Genomic DNA, 13337 nt, shown 5'->3' with positions numbered 1-13337 from the left:
AAATATGCAAACATGAAGGCAAGAGTATACTTTGAAACAAGTCTTCACATGAATAATTTCAATACACAGGGTTAGAACTAGTAATTTTTTTTCTACCTGTCCAAGTTCTTCATTGAGATTGGAAGTACGAGCCATTGCAGCAGTGTCTGTAGGTTCATAGTGCATGTCTATGTCCTACCGATAAAAAAAAAGTATATGTGTTTAAAAATTAGTCTTCCATAACTTCTTAGAAAAAATCTGGTACATAAATAGAAAAGCCAAGTGTAGAAGAAAAGACCAAACAGGAATAGATCTGCTTAAGATTATTTCAACATGGCAAGCCACGGACACAGTCAGGTCACTTCTAAGAGTCCCCAGAAGAAACAAGATTTTCTCATGAGAGATTTTACTCAGATTATTTCTTGTGATCTGTATTATTGAAAAACTGTTGTACTCATGCATCTAAAATGAATTTAGCAACAAGCAGAAATACTACACTAATTCTTAGAAAGAAGGCAGTCTTATTTATTTCTATTGTATGCATAACCAAGCATTTCTAGGTATCAAGATAAATATATCTTGAGATAAAAACATGAAGATAAATTTAAGACTACACAACAAATGTAAGATACATTGTAAGTGGTGTGGGTTTTTTCTTTTACTTGATAAAAAGTAAACATAAAAATTTACTTTTAAATACAGTAAAATATTAAAACATTGTGAAGTATAGCAACATAGTGCGATAGATTGCAGATGACCAACTTCTCCACACCAATATGATCCACACACACACAGAGAAAATGTTTAAGATAAATGTCCAGAGACCTAGATTAAGACAAATTAAATGTTAATGGGGTGAGAAGTTAAAACTGCCTTTCATATTTCTGATATAAACAGCTGAAATCTACACATTCAAAATGGGCGAGTCTTACTGAATATTTATTTTAAAATACAGAATATAAAGGAAGATTTTAACTGCATTCTCCTATTTGTCCACAATTTGTTTTATAGGACAAAAAAAATTAAGAAATCAAAACCAGTTGACGCTCGCAAAAGTATTTAACTTTTAAAATAAAGCATATGCTTCACCTGCTACTCCACATACATTATTATCTATATCTTCGTGACATATCTCACATACAATAATCTATTTCACACATTTGATCAGGCAATCAGATTAAAGTGTTCTGAATGGAATGATTAATTTGCATTTGGAAAAAACAGAAAAATGGAAGGCATGCTTACGTGGCTCTAAGGAGAATATCTCACTCCCACTCCAAAGAGAGTAAACAGAATAAATCCTTCTTTCCCTCATTAATTCATTAAGAAAAAAAATTAAAGGATGCCAAAATGAAGTCTATATATTTCCTAAGTGATAATACTAACAGACACTGTGTTTGTACAAAAAATCCCACTCCATTAAACTATGGTGGTGCTGGGAAAAAATCAGAAAAATGCCAAAAAAAAAATCAAAACACAGGGTAAGTTTAGAAAGAAGAAATGAAACTGGACAAAACTCTCCAGGACTGCAAAACACTTTCTTCTGATCATTCTGAATGAAACTAATACCTGAATATCAATAACAAGAAAGTAAAAAAGGCACAAAAACATGCTTCAAAAAATCAATCTCATGCAGGTATAAGAGTAATAAATAAAACAATTTATTATTACCTTCTCAGAGTCCAGTAATAATAAATAAACAGCATACTTTATTATGTACATTTAAAGAAAGTCTGAAAAAAAGGTATACATAGACAAGCAATCCATCATTTCATTTACTAGTAAACCACTTGATTTTAGAAGTCAAAGAATATTATAAAAATAATATTTACCCAATTTATGAAATATGCCTGGATAAATTTAACAACTTCAAGCGTAACCAACAAGCTGATTGGAATAAGATTATTGAAGAGAATGATAAAAGTCAAGAAATTCAATCCAAAGTTGCTTGCTCCACCATCTGCCAAAAACCAGAGCAAATCAAATGAATATTTGTAGTTGGAAGTACATATAGACAGTGTATTCAGAATATTTCATTAACTGCTGATTTTTAAAATGTTCTGAGTTTAAGAAGAAACTCTGGAATTAATTATAGTATGACTTGCCTATAAATATGACCTTCCTCAGAGTTACGGATCTCTATTATAATAGTGGAGTTCAAATTTACTCTTATTTCTGAAAAGCAAACTTACCAGTCATTCCCTCTTTTGCTATATTTTAAGGTCATAATCTGGTAATATCTATACACACAATCAAATGCCAAACTCAAAATTTTACAGTTTTATATTGTGAAAGGGGGAAATACATAGTGGAATGAATTTTTTCTCTATTCACTCTCACATCATTGTATGCTCTCCCTCAACCCAGCAAATACTATGAGAAAGGTACATTCACACTCCATGAATGGAAGAGATGAAATTAGAGAGTTTAATGGAAGTTCTAAAACAACTGGAAATGTGAATATTAGCATATATATCAAGCAGTTTTATACTACTTATTCATTTTAGATAACTCTAACAGTAGCACCTCAGAGAGAATGTGAATGGGAAAGTCTGGTCTCCGGTACAGCGAAACGGTAAAAGGTGGAGCCTGCCTGTCTGTATTCAAAAATATCTCACAGAAAAACAGCATCAGATAGGTTTCCACTGCCTATGCAATGTGGATCTGGTTGTCTAAGATTCAGGAGAGAAGCTTTTGGATATGTTCATTAATATAAATTCCAGCATCAAATGAAATACATAAAAAAACAGAGAGCTAACATTCACCATGACATTGATATTCTGAATAATGACTACTGAGATTAAAGAAGATTAAAGAAGAATATTTACCTATTTCTACTAGTAAATAAAATAATATTCAGATACTGGTAAAACTGTCTTAATTGAAAAAAAAAAAAACCAAACAAAAAAGTTTCTTCCTCAGCATTAAAAAGAAGCAAGGTTTCTAGTAAATAAAGTTCATCCTAAAGGCAGACACAAAATCTTTGAGTGCCTTCAAATCAGAATGCCAAGATTTTTCTTCTTAAATTGGCCAAACACCTATAATCCCTACTTGGATGACTACATCCAGAAGCTTTGTACTCAAGACTGTTGTTTCAGAAGCAGAAAGTCTAGTTCTGGTTCTACTGCCTAAGTAATGAAGGCTTTAGGCCCACAATAAGAAATTCAGGAAACATAAATAATTGACCACAAAATATATTCATGAAAACTTCCTTTAAATTTAGTTTCCTCACAGAGGGTCAAACTATGTCAATAGGTTGCATGCTGCCGTGAAGGCCTAAATAACATCACACTGTCCTGCATCCGTCTTAAGCACAGCTGTCCAGGATATGTTAGATGAGAACTTTTTGCCTCTTCTATCTGTCTTTACAAAAAATTTGTTAAGATCTGAGGTTTGCAGCCAATAATTAGCTATATCTCTGTATACTAAAAATCATAAAGCTACAGCATCACTTCTTAGGAGAAGTGAGTTTAAAAACTCAGAAAAGTCACTGCAGCTTTAAATGTAATCTATTGCTAATATCTCAAAGTGGCTTTAGTCTGATGTTTAGGAAGCTGGCTGTTCATGCCAGTGGAGTGCTGATACAGCCTTTGCTGAGCTGCAGAGATGCAGTGAAAGATGTAGAGGCAAACAACAAATCTCACCCATCCTGAATTCAGCAAGACCTCAGGTGGCACAACAAGGTAAATTTTATACTTGTTGAGATATACCTAGCCTAATGACTTCAGTCAACAACCAGAACAGAGAGTGACAAAAAAACCCACTGTGCAAAGGATGGTAATCATCCTCCTTTCCAAATACAAATGGCAATTGAATACTAAAATATTATTTTACATCTTACAGTTTAGATCAAGATACCAGTCTCTTCCAGTATGCCTTCGATTCCATATAGCTGAACCAATAGAGCAGATCAAAGACATGGCAATAAGGATGCAGAACAGAATCAAAATCTGAATATTCGTAATTCGTTCCACATTAGACATTTTAAGAGGTGGACTTGTTGAATTCTGCAAAATACAAAAAGCAAAAGCGGCTATTAAATATTAGATGCAGTGAAATGGTTCTTGCTTTTCAAATTACATGTTACTGCATCCTTTTCTAAATATTCTCCCAAATACATCATCATAAAAATGCCCTGTTTTACTTAAAAAAAAAAAGCAGCTTATAAATCTATGAATTAAAGCTTTAGATTTGTGTCAGAAGCAGTTTAAACAATCACACAGAACACTCATAACAGTAACAGATATCAGTAAGCATTAAAAATGAATGTGCATATACCTTATCAGTGCTGTAGAAGACAACTGCTAATACAAACACACTTTCCCAAGGAACTATTTTACAAAAAGGGAAAGTAATAAATAAGACATCCATGACCAATCTGAAATCATTCTTTTTTCTCAACAAATGCATCTCAATTTTGGTATTTCAAAACACACCAGGCAAAGTAATTTCAGTCTCTTCCCTCCTCATTTTGTTTTCTGACAAGAATGCTTACCTTTGTACTTGAAAGAAAGCTCCACAAGAAAAGCACCAAAGTTTTAGGAGCAGCAGTCAAAAATAAAAAAAGAGGAACCGGAAAACTATGATGATCCAACTTGCTAATAAAACAGTTTTCAAAACAGAAGTTACAAAACAGAATCAATTAATATGCTCACTAGTGGAAAAGCTACTCTGTGACTAAGTGACTAAAAAAACCAAGAACTTGCTTTCTTTTTATTGGTTTTAGTTCATACGAAAGACACTCTATTACTGACATTGTACTATTATATTGAATCAAGCCATGTTTTCTGAAGGGATTTTCTGTACTGTGGAATGGTAAATTAGGGTAGCAAAACAGTTTAGAGAAAATCCAAGTGACAAACCTGCATAAGTTTTGTGTCATGTCCAGTATAGACAACTATCCCATGAACCCACTGAGTATTTCTCAATTGAGCTCCTCGTAGAAGAATCTGATCAGATCCCAGTGGAACAGTACTAGAAGGAAGGAGTTTGTCATTTTAACATTAAACCAATCAAACTTAAAACAAGTTTCCAAAAATATTACTACCACTTAATTTTTATTATGGATTACTAATTTTGATATGGTACTACTAAGTAAGCATACTGAACCTAAAAATGTCTAATTTTCCTGTGATTTATGACTATAAAGTTTTTTTCTACATTTTCTCCTGAAAAAACTGATGTTTAAAAGCAATTTTCACACAAAGTAATTTTGTGAATTCTTAGCTTAATCCACTCTTCCAGTGAAATAAATATCCTTTATTAACACAATTATTTAACATTCACATTAATATTTCATGCACTTTCTTTTAACTGCAAAACCAGGTAAACCTTTTTCCGTTATTCTTTTAGAACTGCATGGAGTAAGGAAGCAACAAACCTTCAGAAGACACTGGAAACATTTAACTGTCTTAAATTCAGACAGCTGACCTCATGATGTAGCTCAATTTTTTCTTAAAATATAAAAATATTAGATCATTATTACTCTTTTCTTTGGACAATCATGCCCTATTTTGGCGCTTTTCTTTCCATAAATACCAGCTACCAGTTCAGACTTGTCAAAAGTGCTCTAATATTTGGCATTTTTATTTAAAACTACTGTCTCTAAACCAACACATTATGAAGTTCACAAATAAACTGATTAATGACAGCAACTATATCTCTGATATATAAGATAAAAAGTGTCTGAGAAAGCCATGATATTTTGTAACATTTTGGGAAGCACAGAGAGTACAGTCAGTCTCAGTGAGCAAGTGTCAGGTAATAATTTCTTCTGGATCATCATGTCCCCTTCCCTCCTCTTACACAACCTTTTAAGATTCAAAGACTGCAAATAAAGAGGAAACAATACATTATTCCTCTCCTAAAATTAACAATGACAAACAAGTTTTTTGGAATCAGTTCTTGGAGAAACTAGGAAAAAATTATTCTGGAAAAATATTTGAGTGCTTTTCTATAAAAACCAAACAACTAACAATCACCACCCCACTACAGCTTAGTTCACTTACTTTCTAGGAAACTAGCAGAGAGCATACTGACTGTTTAAGGAATTGTTCTCCCCAGCAACAAAGTATATCTCCGCAACTGAAATGCTGAATGATATTGCCAAGGAAAACAATTTCTAGGTGCAGGCTCTGCATTAAAAGAACGTATTGGAAAAGAAAACTGAAATTTAAAACATATTTACTGATATTAAACATATTTACCAATATTTACTTACTTTCTAAAACTGAACTTTGCTGCTCTTGTATTTGAGATGTGTTCATATCATGGCAAAATTAGGAGACTGAATGTCCTTTCAAGTATGAAAGGAACCTCTGGGGTTTGAATTACTCAAGAATCATCAAGAGAGACCCCTGTTGCCAACAAAGATTACTTCTACACTTGTATTTATCTGCATTCCTTGATCAGAACCATTCTAAGGCTTTAGGATCATTCATCAACACAAGACAGACATTTCAGTTAAGGAATAAGGATTACCTATCATTCCAAGAATAATGAGATATTTTCAGTGTATTAACACTAACACAAATGCCACAGAAGATGAAAGGAAAATAACTCTCTACGGCTTTATTCAAGTCTCCCATAGATAAATTGGAAACGTTTTGAACTGTGGACCTTCTCTGGAATGCCAAAAGACTTTCTGTCCCTTCTCCTATAAATGAGAGGAAAGCAGAAGTCAAAACCTTTAACTCTTAATTCTTGTACTCCTTCAAGAATCAGGTGAGTTCTAAGACTCTTTCTGCCACTTCCTGATCTTCCTCTGTTTTCTCTTTCTAAAAACTGTGAAGAATATGTAGTAAAGTCCCTTCTATTGCAGAATACACTGATTTTTTTTTCCATCAGGACAGTGGCTCTCAGATGGATACCATTCTTCAACTTGGACAGGACTTCATCCTCAAGTCTTTTAGTGGGAAGACATCAGAAGGGAACTGGGATTGCAGCCAGTGGAAGTTGTCTCCAACAGAACTTGTGCACAGACCAAGGAGATGAAAACAGAAGGCAAAGCAACCAGGGGCATGGAAAGCTCAGATCTGCCAGATATTATGCTACTAATCCTCAACACTGTCATCACACTCCACTCTCTAATGAGGTCATGGTGTGATGACTTGACAGATCTCAAGTGTCTTATTTCCCAGTCTCAGCGTTCTCAAAACTGATCCAACTCATCTGATCTCTCTTGTATTCGACATAACTAATGACTCTCAGCAACATGTTTGGGTAGTATTCACTAAGCGATGCTCTCAGCGGGGAAATATCCTTTCAGAATACTTTCCTGACAGAGCTGTCAAGGGTATATAAAGAGATGGTAATTTCTAAGACACATTTGAAAGCTTACATACCAAAATGATTTTGTTAACAAGTGTACTCTTATCAAAAATTTTAAGAATGTCTTCAGGAAAGAATTTACTTTAGGTCTGGATAACCAGTATCTGCCCTTGTTTTGCACAATGCCCTCACCATTATCCTAGTCATAATTTCAAATTAATCCAGGCTAAAGAACTTTTCTCCTTTCTCTAGCTAATTGTCTTCATGGAGTAAAACCAAGTTGACATCCTTCTGTATTCACGAGCTTAATAAAGAGTTGCACACTTTGGAGTTAAGAGTTAGCTCACTCAAAAGCTGAGGATAGCAAGAGAAATTTTGCCTCTTTTAGTCCACAGATTTAGCTAAAGGTAAAATAACTGTAGTGGTGTTCTACCTCCTGGAACACAGAGTATCCAAAAGAAAAAAACAAAACTTTTTTTTTTTAATTGCTCTCCAATGAAGGGAAAAAGACTGAAAAAGTCAACTAGATGCAACATTTATGGCACTCCAATGACTTACAAAAAGTGAAAGAAGAGGGAGATACATTTTCAGTATCCTCTATTTCTTTTGCAAATATGTTAAGATGGTAGTGGATAAAGTTTAAATCACAACTGCTGGATCTACATAATCTGGTAGGAAGGTCTTAAAGATCTGGATAAATAAATATCTATTAGATAAATTTGTGCTACCTCTAATATGGACAGAAAAAGAACTCATCCCTGATTTTTCAGGTTGAAGTAAGGTCAGGATCCAAAAAGAGTTACTTACCTGCAATTCTTTTTCACTGAAGGTAAATATTATACTAGAGCCACACTTTTGGAACTATCCTACTGCACAGGAGCTATAGTGAAAATATTTCAAAACAGAATTTCTCAAATGAAAATTACTTGACCAGCAGATGGCATACTCCTACACATTCTTGAGCCATAAAAGCCATCAGCACATTCAATATTTATTTTTTAAATCAATTTTTAAAAATTAAATTATTAGATTTAAAAGAAAAGTGTGTTTTTCCCTCTAGCCAGGGAGGAAGAATGAATGTGTGGATCTGTTATAACTATTACCTTCAGAGAAGAATTACAGGTAAATGTTTTTCTCTTCTTAATGACAAGTACAGTGGAATTATAATAGATCCACACTCTTGCGACTGAAAACTCCTGGAATGGATCTGTAAGAAATCAGTAAATAAAAAATGGTATATTAAGGGGGATAAAAAGAGGTATTTAATAATTAGTTAGTACTACATGTATTAGTCTAAAATCACAAACATGAATAATACTGGGTATGGAGGAATAAATTCCTACCAAATAAATAAGAAATACTGTAAATCTTTGGGAATGAACAACTCAATAATTCTGAATCTAGCAATGAATCTTCTGTGAACTCACAGATGACTCCAAATATCAGTAGCTGGTAAGCACTTGAGTATTTTAAGAATTTTTGAAGCAGTTTTACAAGCATGTGTGTTGTAAATGCACGTGGTCTATTTTGAAAGGAACATACTTTCAGTAACCTAAGGCATTAAACGTCTTTCAGCTACCAAATTAGAAGAATTTGAGGTATACAGCGATGGACTGCATTCCACTCTGGACTTAAACAGAAGAAAACAACAATAAAAAAACCAGACAAGAAACTATTTCTATTCAGCTTCTATAACAGATGAGATGCTTAAGTGAGTTACTACATACATATTTCAGAACTATCAGATTAGCACTCTCTTCTATTATTAGTAGCTATTGCTTTCTGTAGGACAACTAGTGCAACAACTCCAGCTGTAGACATTAGAAGCAAGGTTTTATCCCCTTAGTTTTTTAAAAGAATAAAGTCTAGCAAGGAATAAATGAAAAAAGATTTATTATTCATATTTTAACTTCAGTAGTTGAACAACATAGAGCTATCTACTGATAGACTGAATCTCCTGAAATCTTACTCCTTGTATTTACATACCCATGCCCATCCAGTCTGATGTTTCCAACAAAGTCATAGAGATGTCGGTTTGGGCTCTCACATTCAATTCTGCCTGAAAGTCTCATTAAGCTTTCTGTGTCCTTTATCTCTGATGTTAGTGACAAACCCTGTAAACAAAATTAATTTGTCATGACATTAGAAATCAGTAATTATAAATCTTTGTAGTATAAATCTGATAGTGCAAGACCAGAAAACAAGTATCCCTGTGGGAGCAAAATGGGCCAGCTACACTTTGTTGTAACACTGCTGGATGCTACAGTGAAAAAGTCACCTTAGTATCTCAAAATACCACGATCAAGACAGGGTCTAATACATCTCATAGCTCAGCAAGACTGTCCCTGCGTAGAGACAGTGCAGCCACTCAAAAACTGCTATTCTCTACCTGTCCCTAATGGACAATACTGGCACTATCAGCTGCTTTCTGCAGGGCTTCTGCCTCATCTATTCTCTAGAAACAAAACCAATACTCAAACTACTTACATTTCTACCTATAATACCTAAATCAAAGCAGAAAGAATGACTTAGGAGTAACCATTCATTCTTCTGCTCTTATGGTGCCAGTAGCCCATAGCTTTTTATTCAAACCATGAAAATTTCACAGTCTTCTAAAATGGGCATTAATGTAATAAAATGTTTTTATAAGCAATAATAGGCGAAAATAATATTAGCAATATTCTTAAAAGTCAAATTCCTACCTGTCGAATTTTTAAGTTTGTCTCACCATCTAAGTTAGATGTTTCGATGTAGCACATGGCCTGGGGTTCACTATTAAGAAAAAAAATTCCTGAATTTAAATTATAATGTTGAAATCCATAAACTTCCTGTAATCTTGTAATACCTATTTATGCAAACAGGTTTATCTGATCAAATCTTCAGAACTAGAATAATTTACAGCCAAATCTGTAAAAACAAACAGTACCTTACATTTTCAGAAAAGTTTGCCAAACCTTATTTTCTTAGATGAAACATTGATAAAATTGCTGTGCACAGCAAAAGTTTTCTATCTTTATACACAGGATTAAGATCTGGGCACAAGTGATCGTGGCATTCGTAATGCCTACTACACTAGGCAACAGTAGTTCAGACACAGAAATTTTCTTGCAAACGGTTCTCTTACAAAAAAAAGTCTACATTGTGGATAATATAATACAGTTTTTGAATTATATCCTCCTCATGCAGTTTCAAAAGCTTTTTTACAAACTAAAAGTTTTACTTTTTACAACATTACTACTTGAATACTTCATCTATTTGACACATACTCAGAAATGGCTTATTCCTTGGATTTAACTTTTCCAATATAATGTTTTTGATGTGTAACAGAACAGCAATTTTAGATTTTGTAAAATATTTCCAGATTTTTAAATCATATTACAATCAGGATAGAATTGTTAACTAGGAAAGCAGAGATGCAGAAGGAGAAAATTACTTTTCTGCAAGTAGATAATAATCAAGAACAGGTCTAACAGGTCAGGATTTCTGAGTTACTCCAGTCAGCTCTCATTTTCTGGGCATGAGGACAGAACACCTACTACTTAAATCTATGACAGAAAGAAGTTTTGATTCTGAAAAGGACCAAATAAACAATAAAACTTAAAAGAATAAAGCTTTATTTTCTATACCACTTTAAAGCTTCTAATGTTTTCTTCTTTCTAACATGAAATTCAAGCATCAAATGTTTTTTAAAATTTTCTTTATTAATGCAACAGTGGCTACTGATAAATGAACTAATTTTAGATTGTTTGCAGGATCATGTTAAGTAGGTTATTCTAACATAACTTGGTAAAGTACAAGCATTAAAATGTGACAAATCATTATCATAAGATTCTTTCAGGTTGTGTTTTCTTCTTGGCAAACTTCTCTAAAAATATAAATAACTTTTATTTGGATTGTTTGGATGGAATCACCCGTATAAGACATTATCACAATTCTAGCATTTTTATTAGTTAACAATAAAAAACAAACAATATTTTCTTGAAGCACTTTTAAAACAGAATAAGGCAGCAAAGACATTTCAAGTGAGACACATGCTTAATTGTAGTAACTGCAGCAGATTGCTCCACAGTAAGTTACAGTTAGATCAAGGCAGGCCCATTGATTGGTTAGGGAAAAACAAAGTGTGGTAACAGTGCAGACAATAGCATAAAGCTGATGTGTCCAAGAAACATGCAGTTTGTCACAATACACAACAACAACGCTGCTTTTGTCATCGCATGCAGCAGAGATTGTGCAATATCCAAGTTTGTGCAGAGGGTCCTCTACCAGTCCTACCAACGTTAAACTATATTCTTTGCTGAAAATAGGGAGTTGGTAGAAACATGTATATGTCTCTTAATTTGCTCTAAGGAATTGAACATATATTTCTCCTGGTGTTTAACTGTGTTTATTCAATGAAAACTTGTCTGCTAAAATTTCATGGGAATAGTGTAAAAACAAAGATGACTGAAAAAAATTCTCATTTCTTGGAGTGTTAGCATGTGTTTATGCTTTAATGATATGTACTTTCAACTGAACCCTTCCTAATTTTATAAATGTGTAGGTTTTGTTGAAGAAAGGTGAACAGCATAGCAGAGATTATCAACATGGCAGTGTTGTTCATATTTGGTATATGAGGACCCACATACACATATCCTGTGCAACTAGTTTATTCTAACCTTGAAGACAGACTGATGAGATCAGCTGGGAGATGTTCCCCATTGGTCACTTTCACTACTTCCCCTACTGCCACCTACACATCCCAGTTTGAAATGATTAGAACAGAAAAATAAGTGACAAGGGAAAAAAATCCCAACAAACAAAACAAAAGAACAAAGACAAAAAGACAGAGTTTAAAATTATTATTGAAAAAATACATGTTAATTAAAATGTCTGATGAGCATTTTTTCAAAATCTATTTTAATCAGGTCATAAAGAAAAGAGCTAGAACACTTTCATTTTTACTCAGGTGGATTGTTTTACTGTAAGGCACCAATTTTAAGATGCAGAACACAATGACATTGTACAGTAAAAATAAAAAACTGTTATGCTTATTTCTCAACTGATGAAGTCTCTAGCCACTCCATACATCAATAAAAAAAACAGAAGTCACAACAAAAGATTTTCCATCAACTTTTCAGAAAAGCCAAGTGACAACTACCTGTTTCATGCAAACATGCTGATAATTATTATGTATTTTGTTTCAGCTTTGTAAATCTCTGTGAACACTGAACTAGCAAGAACCATATGGAATTAAATCTCAGTGGTTTGTGTCCTTCCACAGTAAGAATCATATTTTCTAAAATAATTAAGATCCTCTTGTTCTCCAAAAACTAGTATTGCTGGTAAAAAGAATGAAATATTAGTTTGAACCAAAACTAGGCCCATAGACTTGCATTGTTTCTGAAACGTAAGATGTAACTGGGCATCAGTAAACACCTGAAAAGCAAATCGATGAGACTGTCTTCCTGGAGAATACATGGCCACGTGGGGATGAGAGATGGAGGAGAGTACATGGTGGTATGCAGGCAGAATTAGAGGTAATGTAGTAGTACAGGGTTCTCTCCTGCAAGGAAGACTGCAACAGAATCCTAGTAATATAACTAATGAGGAAGTTTTAGTTGGAAGAAATGCCTGAACTGGGCACAGAAAAGCAATCATGATTCAAAGAGTCCCCACTGTAAACTGGATCCTAGAAGAAAACCTGACAGGAAAATTCAAGGTGAGTAATGGTCATAGGTGGACACATAATGCGTTCTGATAAAGGCATTAAAGTGAGGTTAAACAAACGGTAACAGTCCTGACCAAGTCAAATAGCAGCTAACTATTATTTCAATTTATCAACATGTGATATTCCTTCAGGGGGAACAAGGCTTGTAAAGTAGGCTTTTCAGGCATTTGGTATTTTTCTGTGTGTAAACCACAACTGGAGAACACTGTGATGCAAGCATCCTCCAAATCCAAAAGGGCAAAATTGTGAAGACACCTAGGCACAGACTCAAATTTAGGAGATTACTCAGGAAGATTATGAAGAAGCTGCTCAGAGAGGATGTAATCTGTTCCACCTGCAAAACACCAGGGTTAGCATGACAGAAGCTATTATCAGGCCA

At 33.8% G+C, this 13337-nt stretch overlaps 1 protein-coding gene across 4 annotated transcripts in view; it reads right to left on the bottom strand.

The window, feature by feature from the left end:
- The window catches only part of ATP8A1 (ATPase phospholipid transporting 8A1), a 115474-nt gene that overhangs the window by 76244 nt on the left and 25893 nt on the right, over nt 1-13337 (bottom strand). For 3 of the 4 annotated variants that reach the window (XM_064652933.1, XM_064652934.1, XM_064652935.1), the window contains 6 exons: nt 9951-10020; nt 9235-9362; nt 4842-4953; nt 3821-3986; nt 1812-1939; nt 97-174 (listed from right to left, as the gene is read on the bottom strand). In XM_064652933.1, the coding sequence (XP_064509003.1) occupies nt 97-174; nt 1812-1939; nt 3821-3986; nt 4842-4953; nt 9235-9362; nt 9951-10020 (682 nt within the window). Of the gene's footprint in view, nt 1-96; nt 175-1811; nt 1940-3820; nt 3987-4841; nt 4954-9234; nt 9363-9950; nt 10021-11906; nt 11981-13337 lie in introns of all 4 variants that reach the window. The other variant, XM_064652932.1, reaches the window with a different exon arrangement.

The sequence above is a fragment of the Pseudopipra pipra genome, chromosome 4 (assembly GCF_036250125.1).
Source record: "Pseudopipra pipra isolate bDixPip1 chromosome 4, bDixPip1.hap1, whole genome shotgun sequence".
NCBI lineage: Eukaryota > Metazoa > Chordata > Aves > Passeriformes > Pipridae > Pseudopipra > Pseudopipra pipra.
The sequence above is the reverse complement of the archived record's forward strand: the minus strand, read 5'-3'. Positions and strand labels throughout refer to the sequence as shown.